Source organism: Protomyctophum parallelum, assembly GCF_964188405.1.
Source record: "Protomyctophum parallelum genome assembly, chromosome: 15".
Classification (NCBI taxonomy): domain Eukaryota; kingdom Metazoa; phylum Chordata; class Actinopteri; order Myctophiformes; family Myctophidae; genus Protomyctophum; species Protomyctophum parallelum.
The window spans coordinates 10,215,962-10,238,472 of record NC_139710.1 but is presented as its reverse complement, the minus strand read 5'-3'; the positions used below and the strand labels follow the sequence as shown (position 1 = coordinate 10,238,472).

The window sequence follows — 22,511 nt, the reverse complement described above, 5'->3', positions numbered from 1 at the left end:
TACAGTACAGTACAGTGCAGAATACAGAGTATAGAATACAGAGTATAGAATACAGAGTACAATGCAGTACAGTAGAGTGCAGTGCAGAGCACGGTACAGTACAGAGTACAGTAAAGTACAGTACAGTGCAATCTTAGCCTCAATTCCGAGAAAACACTGGAAAACATTTTTGGATTACAATGACATTACACCAATGTATTAATTCTGGATTAATAGAAATCAGATTATCGGGTTTGGCACAGGAGGATTAAACCCAAGATTCTCAGGTTCTGTCATTTATTGTGTTAAAGGTCTGGTGACATCAATATATATATATATAGCGTGCAGTACAGTAGATTACAGTGCAGTACAGTGTACAGTACAGTATAAGTACTACAGTACAGTAGGTACAGTGAGACTATTACAGTAGAGTAGGCCTACGGCACAGTACAGTACTCGTACAGTACAGCACGGTACAGTATGAGTAGTACAGTACAAGTAGTACGAGTACTACAGTACAGTACGTATAGTTGCACCGCTCAGTTCACACAGGTGTGATTTTTAAATGTCTGTTGTCTGTGTTTTATACAGTATGTCAAAGACATGCTTTGGGAATGGATAACCCATCAGGTGGCTTAAGGTTTACCGAGACCATTGTATAGTGATTTACAAAATGAATGTAGGTTACTTTCTTAAAAAATATATATACTTTTGGGGTTTTCTGCCTTTATTGATAGGACATAGTGAAGATAGACAGGAAACAGGGAGAGAGAGACTGGGAATAACACACAGCAAAGGTCATCGGGATCGTGACTCGAAGCCGCGACACGCTATTAGCCATGCGTCTATAATATAGGTGGTATGCGCCTGGACCGCTAGGCCAGTGGGCGCCCCATGAATGTAGGTTACTGATGCATTAATTCATATTATTATTAATAACTAATAAAAGCTAACTTTTTCTGTCTGTGTGTGTGTGTGTGCACATGCACGCGTGTGCGTGTGTGTGCGCATGTGTGCGTGCGCATGTGTGTACAGCAGGGCTATTCAACTAAATTGTTCAAGGGGCCACATATAAAGGCTAGATGGCTCACGGTGGAGTCCCCGACGTATAGGCCATCTTGCTGAGGTGCTACAGTACAGTATGATATGGCAGCTCAAACAAAAATACTCATAACTCCCTCAAGTTGATTGATTGATTGAAATATTAATTAACAGTTTGCAGTTTACAGTACATTTCAAGCACAAACTCAATACAAAGACTGTTAACTGTGAGTGGACGACCCAATTAAGCATTACACTTGTTTACAACAGGGTCCACATTGTTCAATTCATCAAAACATTTAGAGACATACAAATAGACACTTCTATGTAGCTAAAGAACAGAACAGGAATTCATCATATAGGAAGCAAAAAGGGAAAAGATACATATACAGTGAGGGGAAATGGGGGGGGGGGGGGGCGGTGGGGGGGATTCAGATTTTACAGAGGCCAATCTTGACGGATTTACAAACGGGTTGGTTTATTACAAACATTATCAACGTGGCTATGATTCAGGATGCTTATATTCTTAATGTTATTTTTTATATGAACGTCATATAAAAGCATATAAGTATGCAGACATCTCTGACGTTTATAACAAACCAAACGGTTGAAAATTTAGTAAATTATGGTTATTTAAAAAGTACATGCCCCATAGACACAATGTTATGCTGCACCCCAGTAAGATGGCCGACACGTAGCGACGTCGCTCTCCATTGGTCAGCAGTGTGGTGGAGCCATCTAGCCTTTCTTATTGCGAACGCAATGAGCACTAACTATGAGACCCTGCAGATCATGTCTGTGTGTCTGTCTGTGTGTGTGTCTGTCTGTCTGTCCCGCTGTTACACCACCCGCCCGCCACCAGAGGGCGCAGCTGTATCACACAAAACACACACACGCACTCACACACACACACACAACTTAACTTAAAAAAAACTTAACATAAAAAAAACTTAACTTAAAATGAAAAAGAAAAAGAAAAAACGTAACTTTAAAAAAAAATCTTAAAAAAACAAATAAACTTAACTTAAAAAAAACTTTAAAAACACTTAACTTCAAAAAACTTAACTTAAAAATAAAATCTTAAAAAAACTCAAAAAAGAGAACTTTAAAAAGAAAACCTTAAAAAAGTATTTAATTCATTCTAATTGTTGTTATTGCCATTTACGAGCTGCGTTCGCTTCCCGCGTTTGCGCGTCTTACTTGTATATATCTATGGGATGCATTGTCAGAAACGCAAGGGGCCGGACCTCCACCACCACGAGCTATTAATCTCATATGTACACTTGACAACATGCTACTACATTTTCACAACTTTTATTATATCTTTCTTATAATATCTTTCTTATAATCAGCAACATAATTACCTTCCTTGATGCATTAACAAGTGTCAACAAGCATCAGCATCACACACAGCTCCCCTCTGCAGTGCTCTACTGAAAGTGACTGCATGAAGTCTGTCTCATTTCTCTCCAAAAGCCCTTGAATATAATGGAATATGATTAAGGATTTATGTGATTAGTATTTTTTTATAACTCTTCTGTGGGCCGGTCCAACTTGATCGGCGGGCCGGATCCAGTTGAATAGCCCTGGTTTACAGTATAGAATCTTTTATGGGATTCTTCTGTTTTATCGAGTTAAGGCATTGCACCGGCTAAACATTAACTACTGTAGAATGGGAATTATTATATTACCTACAGTATTTCACCAGGTACAATATGCAACAAATTTACTTTGGTGAGGTTGATGCAAAGTAGTGAACACAAGCCCCTAAGAAAGATATTCAGTCTGTCCAAATGGCCAGCTAAAAACTCCAGAAGTACGTTTCATTCACTGACTCTGTATTATATATTTTTAGGATAATTAGTTATAATTTGCTATAATATTAACTTAAATATAGTTAGTTGAATATAATAATACTTTTGAAGGTGTAAATAGTGTACAGCATATTACAGTCAAGTTGAGTCAACAAAAAAATGTTAACAGCAGAACTACATATTCATTAACTAAATATGTCAATCGATACCGGTTGCAGGCATTATATTTTATGTAATATAGCTGATGCAGCTGACTTTTGCACTTTTGCCCCCTCACCACTCCAAACGACCGTTCTTGAGTTAACAACTTGAAATGTCACGTCATGAACCGGTTACATAATAAAGTAATGCGGGAACTAACATTCCAGACTGTGCGCTCCACAGATTCACTTAACAATACGAATGAATTGTTATTCACACATCACCAGAAGAGAATGCAGTGCAGCATCCACCACTGTGCACTGCTCATGCATGACTGCTGCAGAAAAGGACTCTGATTCGTGCCTTTTTCACTCCATGTTACTCTGCAGGTGTTGGCTTGGCAACAGTTGTCATCTCCTTTGTGCTCTGCACTTACTACAATGTGATAATGTGCTGGGCATTGTACTACTTCTTCAACTCATTTGAAGCCCCCCTCCCCTGGCAGTCCTGTAACAACACTTGGAATGCCATTGGCAACTGCTCCAGTGGTTTCCCTGGTAATGCGACGCACCTGCACTCTGCAAGTCAGCAGTTCTTTGAGTAAGGAATATTCAACGCCCTGTAAAACAATGTTAACTATACAATACAGTACTGTCGTTAAAGGTTTCATGACATTCATTTTCATTTAATTTTCGTTTAGGTTTTATGACCTCAATTACACTTTGAACATTCAGTGGATTTTCTGTGGTGTGTAGTTTTCTCTGGGATTTGGAAGCCTTTTGAGCTGCAATGAAAACAGGCAAAACAGTGAAAACAGTGACATCCGCTGGCAAATCCTATTAACATATATGGGATTTGCTGGCTCTTACATCACAAACAGCAGGAAAATCAGAGCACTTGTTTGAGCCAGAAAACCCCAGACCACAGAAAATCTACTGAATGTTAAAAGTTCAGCTTTTTTGGGTGCACTTGAGCTCAGAAAACCTAAAACAATTAAGAAAAATCACAATCCCTTTAATGGGGGCAAAAAGTTAAATTGCTGAATAATAGGATTAATTTCAATTGTATATCACAGCCTTTAAGTCAATATGTGGATGCAGTAATGAAATTCATTGTATTTCTAATTTCATACATTGTATCCATATTATCCCAGTCATAGACTCCTGGAGATAACCAGTGGCATTGAGGAATCTGGTGGACTTCGTTGGGAACTCCTTGGCCTTCTCCTGTTGGCCTGGACCATTGTGTATTTCTGCATATTTAAAGGTGTCAAATCCACTGGAAAGGTTAGAGAAACCACATTAGTATGTTCATGGATCGATGAGTAGTATTAGTACATTTGCACTGTATGAAAATATAACTTTGCAATTCTGGGAAATTGCAAGTGTGGTTGCTGAAGTACAGTATGATTTTGATGTATGTCAGGCGGACCATTTGCTGCATGTCACCCCCTTACTTTCTCTCCCTGTCTCTCTACACGAAGGGCTGTATTTTGCGTGTCTTAAGTACCAGGTCTTATTCCCTAACTTGAGTAAACTAAAGACCTGGAGGCGTGATCAATGCTCTTTGGCCACTCAGAATAGCCAAATAGCATTGATCACGCCTCCAGGTCTTTAGTTTACTCAAGTTAGGGAATAAGACCTGGTACTTAAGACACGCAAAATACAGCCCTTATAAGTATCAAAGAAAAAGAAAAGAAAAAATCATTCAACAAAATGCTCTCATTGATGGCTCTTTTTCTTTATTTGTGCCCTGCAGGTTGTGTATTTTACAGCTGTATTCCCATACTTCATCCTGTTTGCCCTACTGATCAATAATGTGCAGCTTCCTGGAGCAAAAGATGGCATCCTCTACTTTGTGACACCAGTGTGGAGCAAACTCCTTGAAGTTAAGGTAAAATGGCTTTTTTATGACAAAGCATGGATTGATTGATTGATTGACAGGAATGTACAGTTCAATACAAGGCCTGCTAAGAGGATTTAAACCTAAGAAAGCCTATGGCTTGTTTCCATTGGGGTGCTTGTAACTGAGGTCATTGCTGTAAATATGGTAAATACCCCTGTTAATGACTTGTGTACTTTAAATAATCTGTATTATAGTATACATTCTTTATAGTTTGCATTCTTTAAATTATGCCAAGAACCAGCAGATACAACACTGCAAATTAAAGGACCAAACCAGTGTTTTTGCATGTTTAGCCCTTTAACAAGTACACAGGCCATAATTATGTATACTTAACATTAACGCCAACAATTCTTTCAAAGTGTTACTGCTTGTAGTGCAATTGTCTCTGTCATGAACGAACTCAACGAACTCAACGAACTCACGCGCGTGAAAGTGGTTCATGTAACTCCAGTTAAGTATACCTTGGCTTGTGGCCTTGCGCTACATCGATGCGCGTGTTATACTTTACTTTAGACGGTGGAAAACACCTGCGTGCACTTTAGACGGACATGCAGAGTTATTATTAATGGCGAGAGAGAGAGATAAGTCATTCCAGTTTGCTCGATTAAGGTGTAGCTCATCCTCCTGACACCTCTGTCAGTCTGACCCCCTCCTACACAAGCTTATGTAAAGAAGGAACAGTCAAACACGTCACGTTCTTACTTGGAGACACACAGTTTGATGGAGAAAGGTTAACGAGAGCCGAGTGGACAAGTGTATGAATAAATATTATCTTTGAATTACTGCAACCTTTGTGAAATAAAAGGTTCAGGTTATATGTCTTCTTTTATTTGATTAATGTCATGTCACCCTAATTCAAAGATTGTGTTTAGTTAATACGCATGTCGACTAGACTCTCAATGACATAACTGCATTCCTTTGTGCAGGAATTTCCACAGAAAATAATTCAAGGGCAGCAAAAAAACACACACAAGTTACACAACTGGGTGTTCACTATTTCCATTAAAAGAAATCACGTTTAGGTGGGGCTGAACGTGAACACACAAGGAGCCACAAGCAGAGTGGGAGGGTCATCACAGTTGGTGACAGAGCACTGTGACAAATGGTGCATTTATATAGTGCCTTTATCCAAGGCACATTACAGAGATTGTGCATTACATTCACCCATTCACACACCGATTCATGATGAAACCATGCAAGGCACCAACCTGCACATCGGGAGCAATTTAAGGGTTCAGAGTCTTGCTCAAGAACACTTCTTGCTCAAGGACACTTCGACACTAACTCTTTCACATGTTTTTATTTGGCTCTCTTGCATGAACATAGGGTACATTAACGCATGTGCGTCAGAAGCATTGTAGCCGACGCACACGCACGTCAGATCACTGTGGCGTCAGATGGAACTGTACCTCTCCTACACATAGCAAAAGGAAAGATTCTAAAGGAAGTACTGTGCATGTCCTTTTGAACATTATAACATCATTAAAAGTATGTTTCTGTTTGCCTTTTAGGCTTTGTAAACAAAAACATGCACAGGAAAAAATGAATTAAATAGCCCATACAAAGCCCATTGTTGAAATAAGAAAAGACTGACAATGACCTTTAACAATAACCAAAATAAATAATGTGCTATGGCCAAAACAGAAGAAAAAATGGGGAGTGTCCACACACGATATGTTTGCTCCCCGTCCTCTATTTCAACCAAACAACGTTTCGCCCCTCCGGGCTTACTCAAGTTACATAGCATAGCATTGGAATCCTTAAATAGGTCAGAACTAAATAGGTGTCGTCTCAGTTAATAGTTAATAAACCAATAGGTAGCCGGTAGGCTGTTTGTGAGGATCCACTCCAAAAAAAAGATCAATACTATATTTCAACAAATAGCCTATACAAAGCCTATTGTTGAAATAAGACTGACAATAACAAAAATAAATAGCCACAGGTTACATATTATTTATTCATTTCAACGTATATTTGTTTCTTGCCCCAAATGCCCGAAATCGGGTTGAGAGTGGAAGAGGGTGGACGATAATGATGGAACTTATGGAAGTATAATATTTCTGTTTATTTCACCCAGCTATTTTTATGATGACAGTTGAATGGATTTTTTTGTAATGGTTATGCAAAATAATTGTGATTAGCTCAAATAATTACATCAGACAATTATGTAATAACTAGATCAGGCACTCAGAAGTCTGCCGGAAGTATAGCATTCTCAGATTTGATCACCAGGCGATGGCAGTGTCCCCGTTGTGTCCCTTTTGTGCCCATATATGGATATCTCTGTATTTGTCTACTTGTGTCCATTTTATGCTCATATATGGAGATCTCTGTATCAGTCAGTCCTTGTCCCTTTATGCCTATATATGAAGAGCCCTGGTGTATTCAGAATATGACCATATATTTACAGTTAAATACAGTTGGCATATGGGCATATATGCAGGCCCGCCAAGGGGGTCAGAGTGGGTTATTGACCCCTTAATTGGACCATCTTGACCCCCTAGTCATGATATCTTTTTCAAAGGGCACATGCCACTTTAGCCTGATTTATCGACTACAGCTTTAGCACCACACCGCATAGCGCTGGCCAGGAGTATGCTTCAATGGTATGAGCACTTGTCTGTTCTTGTTAAATGTATCAATCCAAAATGTATATATAAACCTGCATGTACAAAGGACATAAATGATGAAGCAACCACAACACAAATCACAGCTGCTGCCGAGCAGGGAGTCCGCTGTTCTTTGCTCGGGGAAGGGGGGCTTTCACCATTACTGCAGTTCAGGACACACCAGAGTCATTTAAGGAGAGTTGCGTCACCTCCGTTGACTTCATCTGGCCAGGTCTTCTAAGTTCTACATAGCCTTCTATTGGCGAATAGTGACAAAGCCCTGAACCAGAAGTTCAGGGACAGAGACATAATTGCATTATTGAGAGAGACACTGAAAAAGAATGAACACATGATGATACAAAGAAGAAGAGGTGCCTGTAATAGGCCATATTTAGTTAATGCTCAAACGGTGTTTTCCTACCATGCAGGAATCCAGTAGTTTAATTAAGCCAATTACCCAAGAGGGTGTGCTTTACCGTCATTAATGGGCCTGGCACGCCTGCATTGCTGCAGGAATGAGCTGATGGGAGTTCCAGTCAGCGCAGGCGTGCCATTAATGACAGTAATGCACATCCTCAAGTCACTGAAATAGTGTGATTACACAATTATGAATTGTGATTCAACATTTACCCTTGAAAAAAAAGTCTAATATTATATTATATATATAATATTAAATATCTTATATAAAATATTTCTTTTAAATGAGAGATGTAGGTATTTTCAGTGTAATGTATACAGATTTTGGGGTTTTCTAGGCATGTATGTACAGAAATGCCAATCCATTCTATTTGTTTGGGTAAGACCGGGTTGGAGCCACTATGACTGAAAAAACCCCTAGCCTAGCCACCCAGAGAGCTCTGCTCTGGGAGAGCAGCGAGACTCATCACAGCGATTTTTGATGGGCGCTAGCCCCTCATATGCCCACCGTTTGTGTAAACACAAACATTAGCAGGCAACAGTGCAGCACTATCCCTCTCTCTGTTTCTGGCACAACAGCGCCCCTACTGGTACTCATTATACTGGTGCTCATTAACGTCACATAGGTGAACATTGGAACATTGCTGTTCCTTGGAGTGGTTGCACCACTCAAAAAAAGTAAACTGCACTTTAGACTTTCAGTAACTACAAATATCTCTTACTTTGTGGTATCTTATCAACATAGGTATGGGTTAATGCTGCTGCCCAAGTTTTCAACTCCCTTGGAATAGGATTTGGCAGCATGATTTCGATGTCCAGTTACAACAAGTTTAACAACAACATCCTCAGGTAATGATTTTGTATTTCTATGTATAACTGTTTACAATGTTTGTATTTGTATTGCTCCAAGACATTATGATAGGCAAAAAATAATTCTATCCAATTGCCTGTTTGTTTACATGTCAGTGGCAACCACATTGTTTTAAAATGGCAGTTCTGGAAACAAGTGGACTTTATGTGTTTTATTGTGAGTTCGGTGGTCATGGGAAATCGTTGTTTACTTTTTCATTTTTTTTTCTTCAGGGACACTTTAATTGTATCCCTAACTAACTCAGCCACTAGTGTCTTGGCCGGCTTTGTCATCTTCTCAGCAATTGGTTACATGGCTCATATCCATAACCTCCCTGTGGACAACATAGCTACAGATGGTAAGGGCTTTGTGCTTCCTGGGGTTTATTTATTATCTTTTCTGTTTGCCTTTGTATTGAATAAAGGAACAAGACAGGGTCATGGAATAGTTCTCTCCGCCATTTATGCATATCAGTTTGACATACAAAGTGGCCTGCCGAAGAAGAGCTTACAAGCAGACCAGAATATACGCACGCACGCACACACGCACCTCCCCCTCATATATATATTTAAATACGACAACCTCTGTGGGCAGAGCTGCCACATACACACGTGTGAATTTTGAACATGGCAGCCGCAGGGTTCTCACCGCAGGTGAGTCTGTACCAAACTGTGTGACAGCTGTCAGTCATATGATTTTGACACATTACCAGCTGACAGCAGGTGTGATCAATGGCTGAAGATTGAATTAAGCAATATTACACGAGAGGGTTTTCTTTAGCGTCATTAATGCATGCCTGCGGTGCCGTAGGAACTCGCCAGAAAGCAGCAGCACCGATCGCGGGTGAACATGTATCGTTTTGACACGTCGTATCTAGGGTTGCCAACTTGCCACCCGTCCCTTAAAATACAGAATCGTCCCTTATTTGAGAATTAAATGATGCGTCCCTTATTGAACCAATAAGGAACGCAGTTTGTTCCTTATTTTCCTAAATAGCCCCTACACGTCAACACTGAATTTAACAATAATGAACAAAACAAAACACAGGAAATATTAAAGTCAGCACAATTGTTCTAGCGGGAGGCACACACTACCTAAAGTAGCCTAAACCAGTGGTTCCCAAAGTGAGGTCCCCCAGGGGTCCTTGAGGGAGTTCCAGGGGGTCCCCAGCTAAATTATTGTTTGGAACCAAATGGACCCTTATGGGTCTGTAACTCTGAGAGTGTACAAATGGAACCAAATGGACCATCAGAGTTAAATTAACATTGATTTTACAATATGAATTGGGGGTCCCAGAGATAGAAATGCCATTAAATGGGGGTCTGTATACTAATGCATGTCAAACTGGTACTTGAAATTAAATGGGTTGAGAATCACTGTGTAAAAATCTTCTCTTATGGGGGTCGCTGGCATATATTTTATAATGGGCTGCTGATGTTGTTATGCTCATTTGGAAAACAAAATTCTACTTCAAAAGTTGTGGATAGCATACCATAAACAATAAGTTGAAGGGAAACTTCAACTTATTGCTTCAACGTATTGCTTCAACTTATTGCTTCAACTTATTGCTTCAACGTATTGCTTCAACTTATTGCTTCAACTTATTGCTTCAACTTATTGCTTCAACTTATTGCTTCAACTTATTGCCGGCCTTGCCGCACACGCCTGCACCGCAAGGCCGCGGCAGGTGTAAAGAGTGTCCCTTATTTCAAGATCTCAAAGGTGGCAACCCTAGTCGTATCGCCTTGTCTGTCTATGACACCTCCAACCCTTTAGCTGCGGGATTTATTTTCTCTCCTCTTAACAGCACTTCTGAACATCGTATGGAAAATGTAATGGTCGCAGTAACCTACAGGTGTCTCTTGTTATGACGGCGTGAAGAAATTAATGGATGCGTTAAGATTACTGCGACTGCCTTCAGATTGTTCATACGATGTTCAGATGGTAATAATTTGATTAAACCGGCACAACCTACTGACGTGGGCGTGACCAACTCGAAACATCTCAGCCAGGGTCAGAGCTAGCAGCTAGGGTAGGCTACATAACATAAAGCAAGTAAGCAACTGTTTGTCAATAATAATAATAATAATAAAAGACAAATCTGTGCCTGCATGTGGGCACGCACTGGGCAGAAGTGTATTATTAAGGGAGGGGTACAATGGTGGAGATGAATTAATGCACATTAAAATGAGAGCATATAGTTAGATGTTTTACTTTTATGTGTATACTGTAATATACTAGCATGGTGTGGTGGGGGAATGCTTGAAATTAAATAATGAATGACCGTTTAATGGCTGGTTGTTTAAGTGATTATTTGCAACTTTTAATAATAATAATAATAATAATGAATTTTATGCACTTTACATTCCTCAGAATCTCAAAGTGCTACAGGAGACAAAAATGTAAAACTGTAGGCAAAACATATGTTATGTATGAGCAAGCAGACACGTGCGATTGATTATACCAGGCTTGAGATTTTAAGTCCCTTATCTGTCCCACTTTCCTACATTAAATGCATAATGTACACATGCAATAACTTCATGGACCACCAGTGGTCCACAGACCACCAGTTGAAAAGCCCTCCACTTAGGTACCACACCAAGGGAGGCGTGGGGGGGGGGGGGGGGTCACGCAGCCATAGAAGGCTAGATGGCTCGCTCGCGGCCTCGCGCTACTGGCCAATGGAGAGCGATGTCGTCACATGGCAACCATCTTGCTACAGGTAGCTCGCCCACTCATAACATTGTGTTTTTGGGGCATATACTTTTTAGGGCAGATTCACACCGAGTCTGATTGATTCATTCGGACTGTTCCCGGATATGATTGCCTGGCCATGATTCACATTGGCCTTGAAGATGCACCCGAGTACACTTCATTCAACTGTAATGGTGGCTTTCACATTTCAGCGATCCGTATCCGAGTACACTTCAATCAGTCCCGATGCAGTCCCGGGAATGGTTGGGTGATCCGCTCCCGGGAACGGTATGCAGCATTTACATTACGACAACATCTGCTAAGTGGTCCCGAGTGCGCACCTGGGACCATAGTGTGAATCTGCACTTAAATAACCATGACTTGCTCAATTTTCAACCGATTTTCGAACAGTTTGGTTTGTTGTAAATGTGAGAGACTTACTTATAATGGACCTTTATATAAAAAATATCATTAAGCAGATAATGAATCATAGCCACGTTGATAACGTAATGGGTGCATGCTTTTGGTTAGACCAACCCTTAACGCACCCCTCACCAAATGCTATGTCTAACCAAAGTATGCCTCCCTTTGTGAATCCGTCAAGATTTCAGCAAGTATTTTTGTTTGAACAGATCACCAGCTACCATAGAATGTACCAGAAAAGTTCACAGTAGCAAGATGGCCGGACGCCGGTGGAGACTCTGCTTTGCCTTTATATATGTCTATGCACACAGCCATTTTACTGGGCCCTTTCTTAATCCTGCAATGGTATGCAAATCTCAAGGGTGAGGCATGACTTGTTGGAGCAGAGCTGGGTCTGACGCTAGCGGGTCTAACTGCCTAGAGAAGGGTGGGTTAAAGTAAGCCAGTTTGGCCCACCTCACCTCACCTAGGAGAAAAGCAAGTGCTCACTTGCATTACTGTAGTATTAGTTCTGTTTAAGGGGGCAGAGATAGTTGTGCCTGTCACCAGTTGTTTCTAATAATGTGTATAGAAAATATATGGTCAAAGTTATGTTAACTTATTTAATTCCAAGGTTTTAAAACATTTATCTGTGGGCAAAACTTGCTAGAGCAATGTGTGGATGAAATTCTTAATTATTAAGTAAAAGGTGTCCTTTGTTCCATTTCTCTTCTGCCTTCCTCAAGTTGGCCTAACCACCAGTCATTCATTATTCATGGCTTGAAGAGCTCCACATTGTGTCTTTTGCTGTGGTGTCTCAGCACATATGCCAGGTGACATAACAGGTTGTTTGTTTGTTCTCGTGTGTCTTTCATTGCATTTGTGGTGCATTATTAAATTATCCTTGTCTATTTCAGGCCCTGGCTTAGTCTTTGTCATATACCCTGAAGTCTTCTCAACCATGCCTGTCTCTCAACTATGGGCCCCCCTCTTCTTCTTCATGCTTCTTTGTCTGGGTCTGGATAGTCAGGTATGACTGTCTATTTTCTATCTCTGTAGCTCCATCATGTCTCTTTGTCATGCAGAAAATAAGATTTGGCACTTGACTCTAGTCTAAACTATAAAAGGAGACTGACACAAATCTGAAAGGAGGTTGTACTTCCAGGGTAGTATGCTCTGGGTGAGCAACGTTCATTGAGATGAGTGGGTGGTCTCAAGAGTTAAAGATCTATAAGGGTCCATTTGGTTACCAACTCTCCATCATTTAGCTGGGGACCACCTGGAACATCCTCAAGGAGCACTGGTGGTCCCCGGGGGTGCAGTACTTTAATGTCGAACTAATGCTCCGTCAGATTATAGTATGCCTCCCATTCCCCGGACCACTGATTATAGTATGCCTCCCGGTCCCCGGACCACTGATTATAGTATGCCTCCCGGTCCCCGGACCACTGATTATAGTATGCCTCTCGGTCCCCGGACCACTGATTGAAAACCACTTCTCTAAACTATAAAAGGAGACTGACACAAATCTGAAAGGAGCGTGTACTTCCAGGGCAGTATGCTCTGGGTGAGCAACGTTCATTGAAATGAGTGGGTGGGGATTTTCGGTGCCCTCTCCAGTTATAATATAGCTCAATGTTGTTGACGTGCTCAAGAAATTAGCTGATTGGCCTAGCAGTATAGATTAGGTGTGGAGCTTTACTGTGGAAATTAAGACACACAGAGATAACACACTTGATGGATAACCGGATAGTGTATTGACCACATATAGTTGCAACGTCGCTGTCTTAATTCTGGTCAGAGACGTATGTTACATGTTGTTCTCCTTTCCACTCTCAACATCCTGTTTTTCTACACTCTCCCAACAAAAACTCTCCCAACAAAAAAAACAGAGACTATATACACAGAGACTATACACTTCTACTGACAAGCTTAATCATAGCTTTAACTCCAGTGTTAAACCATTGGAAATCTGGATGACAAAACAAATATGTAAAAATGTATAAAGGCATACTTCGACAGAATACAAACACTGCACTTATTAACAGCGCCACCTTACTGGTCTACCATCACCAGTATTGCACATCGTACTGCTCACAAATTTCAAGAAAATACTTGGTAAATGAAACAACATTTCTCACATTGCAACTGCTTGATAACCAATTGTTGTTCTCAAACATTTTGCCAACTTAAACAATGGATTGTAGAAAATGCCAGGGAACTGAAGAGCAATGTGTCTGGTCCCCATAATTACTGTACAGTTTGAGACAATCCTGAAAGTAGGCTCCTCTGCTGCCCTCTACAGGCTGTTTGCAGTAAAGCTATAACAGCAATTTCAACTAAGTACAGTGTGACACAAGGCTTCCAAACACAATATCCTCAGAGTCCCTGCTGCTATAGAGATGTTGCTCATGACCATATCAAGCTCCCCCACCACACCGCCACCAAGACATTCTACACCAGACCCTCCTTCTCTTATTTCTAAATAAGGTATAGGCTACTCAATCCACACAGCATCTATTCTATCCATTATTTCACCCCACATCTTTGGACCGTATCTACTTCACTACACTGTTGTTTTTTTTAAATTATGTAACCTTTTGTGTTACATAGAGTGGTATAGCTATATGCACATGATGATATAAATCCAAATTATGTTTGATTTAAGTATTTAATAACATTTTGCAGAATGGGTACATTTCACATGAAAGCACAACTCAATACAAAGACTGTTGACGACACACTGATAGTGATAAAGCATTACGCTTGTTTACAAAAGGGTCCACCTTTTTCAATTCATAACATTTAGAGACGTACAAATATATAAAATTAATACCACACCCGTGTGAAGTGAGGGGTGCTAATATATTAAAGTCTAACTCATGTTGCTATGATGATTAGGTGATGTAATGGTGATGTAAAAGTGACTCTTCATGTGGTGATGTAAAACAAACATTAAATTATCTTTATTGTTAATGGAATTTAATGTTTGCGTTAGGGACAAGATGACGTAAATTTTCTCTTCATTGTCAATGGCGTTTAAAAAAAAAACATTGAACTAAAAACAAACATTAAACCTGTAGGAGGCCCTCAAAAACAAACAGGAAATCATGTAAGGAGAAGAAACATATATTAAGAGGGAAAGGGGGTGGGGCGGGGTTCATATTTTACGGGGGCCAGTTTTGAATTGCAGGCGTCCGTAGGTGCCCTTTGAGAGCGGTTTTGAAGGAGTCAAGGGATTCCCATGTCTTAATGACATTGGTAGGGCTTTCCGTAATTTTGGTGGCATAGGAGCAAAATAAATTTAGTCCCTTGTTTGTCGAATCTGGGTTGCACATGGTTTGTTGAACTCTCTCTGGTGTTGTCGGTGTGAACTTCGCTGACATTAAGGAAGTATTTAGAGGTACATGGGTATCTTGGTGGTGTAGCGAATCTTGTGGACCAGACCCATTACAAGATGCTGTACTATGTCGTCAACCCTAAGCCATTCCAGCCTGTCCAAATGGGCAGCGTGAGGTGGGTTCGGGGAGTGAGGCCAAGTAATAGCCTGACCAGTTTGTTTTGTTTGGGGCAGTGTTCCGTTCACTTCCGCCACCAATCCTCTTTTACTGTTTGTTACACATTGGTGAGGACCCAAAATGTGCAGAAAGACAGGAGGAGATCAAAACCTAAGACTGGTGTTTTAATACAGGTTACACAGGTGAACAAAGGCGCTCTCTAACATAAACTTGACACAGCTAAACCACAACAATGAGGATTGTCTGGAAAGACAGGAACTGATAAGTAAGAAAACTAATCCAGGGAACATAATACACATAGGAATACAAAACCTAGACCAGGAATGAGGCACAAAGTCTCAGCCATGATGACACTGTTGCTTCTGTGCTCCATGAGTGGCAAATGCATAATGGTATTTTATTTCTCTTCCCATTCTGTTTAATTGCATGGTTTGAAGTTGAAAGAAAATCTGCAATGCAACAGACAGTGTAAGAACGCATTCTGTCCACACATTCTGATGACACATTCTGAGGATGCAATCTCTAAAATTAGTATTTACATTTGAATATTATGCTCCTTATGCAAATTAAAGGGTAGGCATAATAAGCTTTGGCTTCAGCCTACACCTTTTCGGTGCTAAACCTGATCATGTAACACAACTGTCTTTTAAACATGAAAATGTAAGTACCGAAATAAACTATTCAATCAAGTAGATTCAGAGGGTGCCACACATTCCTATTCTGTGGCAGTCTTGCATGCATCCAACAGATGCCAGAGCCATAGAGTAAGACAGAGTTACGCAAACTCCGTTCCCTTCATGGGGCCAGTCCAATGGCGGCTCTTCTACATAGACTTCTATTGAATGGGGACAACCGGAAGTATTGAATGGGGACAACCGGAAGTTTGCGGAATGCATTGGAGTCTATGGGCTCGTGTGAGTACATGAACCACGTGACCGGGCTGTTTTCTTCTATTAGATGGCTCTGACAGGTGCCAGGTGGCATCCAATGAAATTGCTGAATGTGATGAAGCAACTGCTAGGTCAGTGATACATCACTTGAGGTTAGTATTGAGTCAGTTAACCTCGATGGCAAAATGGTTAAACGCTTATTGCATTCTCGCCTGCAATAAGCTTCCATTCCAGGAAGTTGAACATTTTAAACCCATCTTCTTCATATACAATGCTAAATAGTTAAAGGACAAAAGGACAAAAGAATCGCACCTGTGTGAACTGTGGAGTGAGGGACGCTCTTATCATCATACATACATCATCACCATCTCATTCCGGCCAATCACAATTTGCGTCCTCACCATCGTCTTAAATGTTTGTGTTTACACATACTCTCAAAACTGGTCATTTGTGGTCAATGGCATATAGCAGGGTTCCCCAATTAGTGGCCATCTGCGGCCTGCGGAGCGCCCCCTTGTGGCCCCTGGAAGAATTTCCATTAAAAAAAAATGTTTTTGTTTTTGTGGGGGGGGGGGGGGGGGGTCCCAGATATAAAAGGCATTAAATGGGGGTCAGTAGCCTCTGCATGTCAAACTGGGGGTCCTTTTCAAATGGGGTCTTGCCCTGAAAATAAATTTTCAGGGCATATAGTGTTTGCACAAACACTCAAAACCGGTCATTCATTGTCAATGGCATTAAGGGCTCCATCTTGCGCCGCCCTTATCCCTAAACTTACTTGCCATTTTTTACTATTTTGAAAATCATTTTAAAATAGTTCAACTAGCCGATCTACATCTACACGTTGTGAACTTGTAGATCAGCTATTTGAACTATTTTAAAAGGTTTTTTAAAATAGTAAAAAATGGCAAATACGTATAGGGATAAATGGTTAAGGGGTGGCGCAAGATATAGCCCTAAATGTTTGTTAGGACAAAACTGGCCATACGCCAGGAAGAAAAGAATAGGGCTGAGATTGTGATTTTATATATTATATAAAGAGAAAACTCCCTGATGCCACAATGACTTCACAGTACTGTCATAGGCTGGCCTCGAAGTACTATGATAATAATGACTACTGCACAAAGTACTCTGACAACGGGTGCAACAGGTTTTGCATAAGCGGAGGATGTGTGCGAACGAACGTGCATCATTCAGGCATTGCCTACTGCCTAATAACACAAAGGCAATTGTATTTTTTGTTTGAAATGTGCTATACAATTATTTGTCCTTGTCTATTGTAGAGTATGACATGGCTCAGGTTCGGTATGAGTTTATGATCAAATCCACACTAGTATGGCACATGCTACTTAAATCTTTCCTGGGTGGACTGCTCAAGTATTACATTAAGTAGGCTACTGATGTACACTAATAGCCAAATCTCTGTGCTGCAGTTTGCCATGGTGGAGGTGGCTGTGACATTCATCATGGATGGTTTTGGTGGCAAGGCCCTACATTTCCTGAAGAGACAAGAGTGGGTTGTCCTGGTTGTATGCTTAATTGGCTTTCTCCTGGGGATTCCACACGTTACTAAGGTAAGTGGCAACCAGTGAAGACCTGCTGACAGGTCAGCCAGACAAAACTGAGTACACCGCTTGAATGTTATGGTTGATTTATTCATTGCACAACAGTATTGCTTGCCGAGAATAACAGATTTTAAAATCACTTATTTCCGGTGAGTGACACCATTGTGCGATTGAGTATAAATTAGGCTTTAGTGTTTGCCATTTTGAACACAGTTCAACCTGGGTTGTCCTGTTCCTATTGGGATGCTGAGCCCTTGCCTTTCTATTTTCAACCAGGGGGGCATATATGTGTTCCAATTAATGGACCACTACACAGCTGTGGTCTCCCTCATGTTCCTGGCTTTCTTTGAAGTTCTAGCATTCTGCTGGATTTTTGGTAGGAAGTTGTTGTTTTCTTTAACATTTAATGCAATTTCTTGCATAAGATTAGTCCAGAATGAATACTCAAATATTAAAAGACTAATTGTCACATATTCATTATGTATGTATTTTTATTGCAATATCCTATATTGCAATAAAACAATTCCTCTCCAACACACAAGTGATGAAATTAAATGAAATGGTCTTTATTAAGTATTTTAAGTATGACCTTTTTATAAGTGCATCCTTCTCCCCTCAGGAATACAAAATATCTCAATTATGATAAAGAGGATGCTCGGAAGGCCTCCTAATGTGTACTTCCGCCTCTGTTGGTTGGTGTTCTCTCCCCTGCTGGTGCTGGTGAGTGGGTACATGGGATCTGACATGGATGATACAAGCTATGCATTTTACTTCATTCTGTGTGGAGATCCTCTTTTTTGTTGAGAGTTGTGGAATTATTCACACAGACTTCTTTTGGGGAAATTATTAAACAAAACGGAAAATGACAGTTACTATTGTAGATTATAACAAAAGTTGAGTTGCTGGTTCAGCTACAGTACAAATACATGTGTTGAGTTTGACACACTGAAGATCTACTCTAGTGACTGACCAAGACCTTTGATACAGAAGTGGAGGAGGTGACGCATTATGGAATAAGTGAGATACGACTTCCTCTCTGATAAGACGGGAGTATATTAAAACATTTAATTATTATATCAAACCAATCACATACTATACAATGAGTGTCTAATTTACAGACAACAGAAACTATTATATATTTTTTAAATATCTTCCACAATTGCTTCATTTTTAGTGATCGTCTCCACCAGTGTGTCCGTCCGTCTGTTACCAGCTAATCTCCGGCACTGTTAACCGGGTCGATGCCAAATTTTGCACACACACTCCCTGGAACGGCCTGTTATAGCATTCATGGCTTTGAAAGTTTGCAGGATTGGCCCGTTTTGAACAAAAAGCCTCAAATCATGAACGCAGCGTGCAATTTACGTGAAATCTTTCGCACACTTTCCTACTAGGCTGAGGAATATATCCCACCCTTTTGACATTGCCCTGTTATAGCGCCACCGACAGGTGGATCTTTGCAAAACACATTTTTGGAACAAAATGCCTCAAATCATGAACGCAGTGTGCAATTTACATGAAATCTTTCACAGACGTTTCTACTAGGCTGAGGAATATATCCCATCCTTTTCACATTGGCCTGTTATAGCGCCACCAACAGGTGGATTTTTGAAAAACACATTTTTGGAACAAAATGCCTCAAATCATCCAATTGCCATCCAAGGCGTAAGAAGAAATGGCACCCTTTTCACATTAGCCTATTATAGCGCCACCAGGAGGCCACAACCTGACCTGCCCTGGTGTCCCCTGAGGGGCACTTTATCTAGTTTGTCATTTCATATAAAACTGCTATTAATAAATGATCACTGAAATTCTTGATGAACAAATATACCCTTATATGGTTAATTTATTCCTTCTATAGACTATCCTCATCGCCAGCATTGTCCAGTACACTCCTGCTCGCTACGGGAAGTATACATACCCAGTTTGGGCTCAAGTGATGGGCTGGGCCATTTCACTGTTTTCCATTGTGTGGATCCCGCTTGGAGCCATTCAAGAGATCTATAAGAACAAAGGCTCATTTATTGAGGTGAGCATTTAGCTTTGTAAACGTATGTTTGGCCCTTTGAATTGAATTGAACGAAATTGATTGAGAATAATGTTAACTACACATAAACATAAACTACACAGTGCTTTTTTGTTGTACTTTCATATACTGTATGTAGAGTATTGGGGTTTTGCATGATAATCTAAGCTGGATATTTTAATTACAATCTGAAAATTAACAATAGGTATAACTTCTGTGCAGCACCTCAATCTGTATTGGAACTATATTAAATTGCATAGTCCTATCACATAAAACTAAAATATAAAATCAACCCTGGAAGTAGGTTTTTCATGCATTTTATCCTATCTAACCCACAGAGAGTCAAAACCGCAATGGTTACCACAATAGATTTTGATGTCAAAGATCACTTGCTGGAGAAACAAGAAGAGAACAACCCAGAGTCAGAAGCCTTATTTACATCAATGGCGTGACCAAGGATACAATGTTCAATGTGATGTGACACACACACACACACACACACACACACACACAGCAATGTGCATACATACAGTATGTTTCGTCTTCAATGAAATTACATCATCAGTGTCAATATAAAAGTAGTTAACCATGGTCAATGTAATTATTTTACACTTTCAATTTGTAACAGACTGAAAATGTCACGAAGGCTGTCGCAGGTACTAGATCCATACCGGCCAGTAAACTTAAGGTCAAATTTACATGTTCAACCATCACTATTGGCTGAGTTCACTATGTAACTATGGTTCTGTGTATTCTGGATGACCGCCATATTGCAGTTAGTACACATTGTTAAAGCTTTCTGTAATCAGCCAGTGTTTTTCTACGTTGGTGCTTCACTGCTTACACAATTTAAATTGAATGATTTTGTATTATTAAGGAGGGAGACTTTGTAAATACACAAGGTCTTTTATACATTAGTTACATGACAATTTGAGTTATTTTATGTCATGTTCTGGTAAACTCTTGCCCTCTCCTTATTTACTGTAAGTGCTCTCCTACACCAATAGTGCCTTTTGTCAGATATGCTGAAAACCTGCACTGAAATTAAATGCTAATGGTACTTCAATATTTACAAATGATGCAATGATGCATATTTACAAGAATCTGTGCTACATAGAGGTGTCTGTTAAGGGTTAGTGTGTGTTCATCAGCATACTGCTATTGTCAGATGAAAATTGCATAGGGGGACGGCCACACTGCACTTTTATTCTACCTATGAGGCTGAATTCTGCCAATACATTTCAATAGGAATGGAGCAGTTTTCTGCCATTTACAGATTAAAAATAAAAAAGCTCCATTCCCATTGAAACGCATTGGCAGAATCCGCCTTCATGGGTAGAGTGCAATGTGACCGTACCCAAATGTGACTTTCATGTTTTGATGTCTTGAGTTGAGTTTACATTGTCATGGTCAAGAATTTTACATAAGAAACCCTTTAAACTTCTTAAAATCATATTTAATATTTTTTAGATACAAGGCTTTCACCTGACAGCAATTTGGCGAACATCTTTCATGTGCCCGGCATCAAAAACTGTTATTTTAGATAATTGGTACTTGATGAGGCAACCCAAAGATATATGAGATTATTCTACAAATGTTTAGAAGCAGCTTTTTTATTTTATTGTATCTTATTTTGTTTCACATTATTTTGAATGGTACGTGTGATTATCTGAAGGTGATTTAATGTAGAAAAAGTGATACAATGTAGGTCACTGTTTACGGTTTTCTCATTCTTTGAATAATATACCTGTAATTACTATTTTGACCAAAAATGACTAACCCTATGAAGCTATTAACATAATTATCTATTTTGTATTCTTAAGTTTAACAAAGGTTTATGTTCAAAAGTACTGATGTCTCTGTTAGAACAACTGTAGAACAATCGGGCATTCACTCATGAGATTCATATCCCACTGTTTAATTGTTTTATTACATGCAACATCATTTATAATCGCTATCGTGCAGAAACCTTGTATGCCTTTCTTAAACCTTTACTTTAACCTGTTACTTTTCAAGAAATCGAGGGAAAACATTTCCAATTTCCTCATATTCAACCAAGGACCACTGAAGCTACAAACCATTAAACTGCCTATCTGTACTGTACACCGAGTCACATCGGAATTTATTGAAAGATGTTTGTAAACATTGTTTTATTTGCTAAGTTAGGCCTAGCCTATAGTTTTGTTTTATTATTTCTAGGATATTGCTACAGTGGCTGGTTTTATATTTATATACATATATATATATATTGTTATTTTTATATATTATCTTATTTCAGCTCTTATCTGGACTTCAGAGCAAAAACCTTAATATCTGAATGATTTTGTTTTCACAGTACAGTAAGAACAGCAGTGATCAATATTGACAAAAGTGAACAATGGCCAAGAGTTCAATTGTTCACCTTTTAACAAAAGTTTACAATAAAAATGTTTTAAATTATCTGTGCTACCATTTCTTCTGCTGCACTATGTAGGCTACATTTCCTGTTCCATCCCGTACTGTACTCAGGTCTCCTGTGCAGATACTGACATTTTTACCACTGAGTTATAGATCCTGCCAACTTGCTTGCTTGGGGGGAGACCAAAACAACCACCCCAATTGTATAAGTTATATTGTATTAACATACTCCCTGTTGGGTTGCAAGTGCACTTATTACTTGTGCA

The 22,511-nt window shown here is 39.8% G+C and overlaps 1 protein-coding gene across 2 annotated transcripts in view; it reads left to right on the top strand.

Annotated features, from left to right (window-relative positions):
• Window positions 1-22,057, top strand: part of LOC310872723 (sodium- and chloride-dependent GABA transporter ine) — a 33,656-nt gene extending 11,599 nt beyond the window's left edge. The window contains exons 3-13 of one of the 2 annotated variants that reach the window (XM_083784777.1): window positions 3,365-3,575; window positions 4,129-4,261; window positions 4,734-4,868; window positions 8,652-8,755; window positions 8,990-9,114; window positions 12,770-12,882; window positions 17,691-17,831; window positions 18,099-18,198; window positions 18,442-18,542; window positions 19,684-19,851; window positions 20,187-22,057. In XM_083784777.1, coding sequence (XP_083640903.1) covers window positions 3,365-3,575; window positions 4,129-4,261; window positions 4,734-4,868; window positions 8,652-8,755; window positions 8,990-9,114; window positions 12,770-12,882; window positions 17,691-17,831; window positions 18,099-18,198; window positions 18,442-18,542; window positions 19,684-19,851; window positions 20,187-20,300 — 1,445 coding nt within the window. In that variant the 3' untranslated portion in view covers window positions 20,301-22,057. The remainder of the gene's footprint in view (window positions 1-3,364; window positions 3,576-4,128; window positions 4,262-4,733; window positions 4,869-8,651; window positions 8,756-8,989; window positions 9,115-12,769; window positions 12,883-17,690; window positions 17,832-18,098; window positions 18,199-18,441; window positions 18,543-19,683; window positions 19,852-20,186) is intronic. The other variant, XM_083784778.1, reaches the window with a different exon arrangement.
• The last annotated feature ends 454 nt before the right edge of the window (window positions 22,058-22,511 follow it).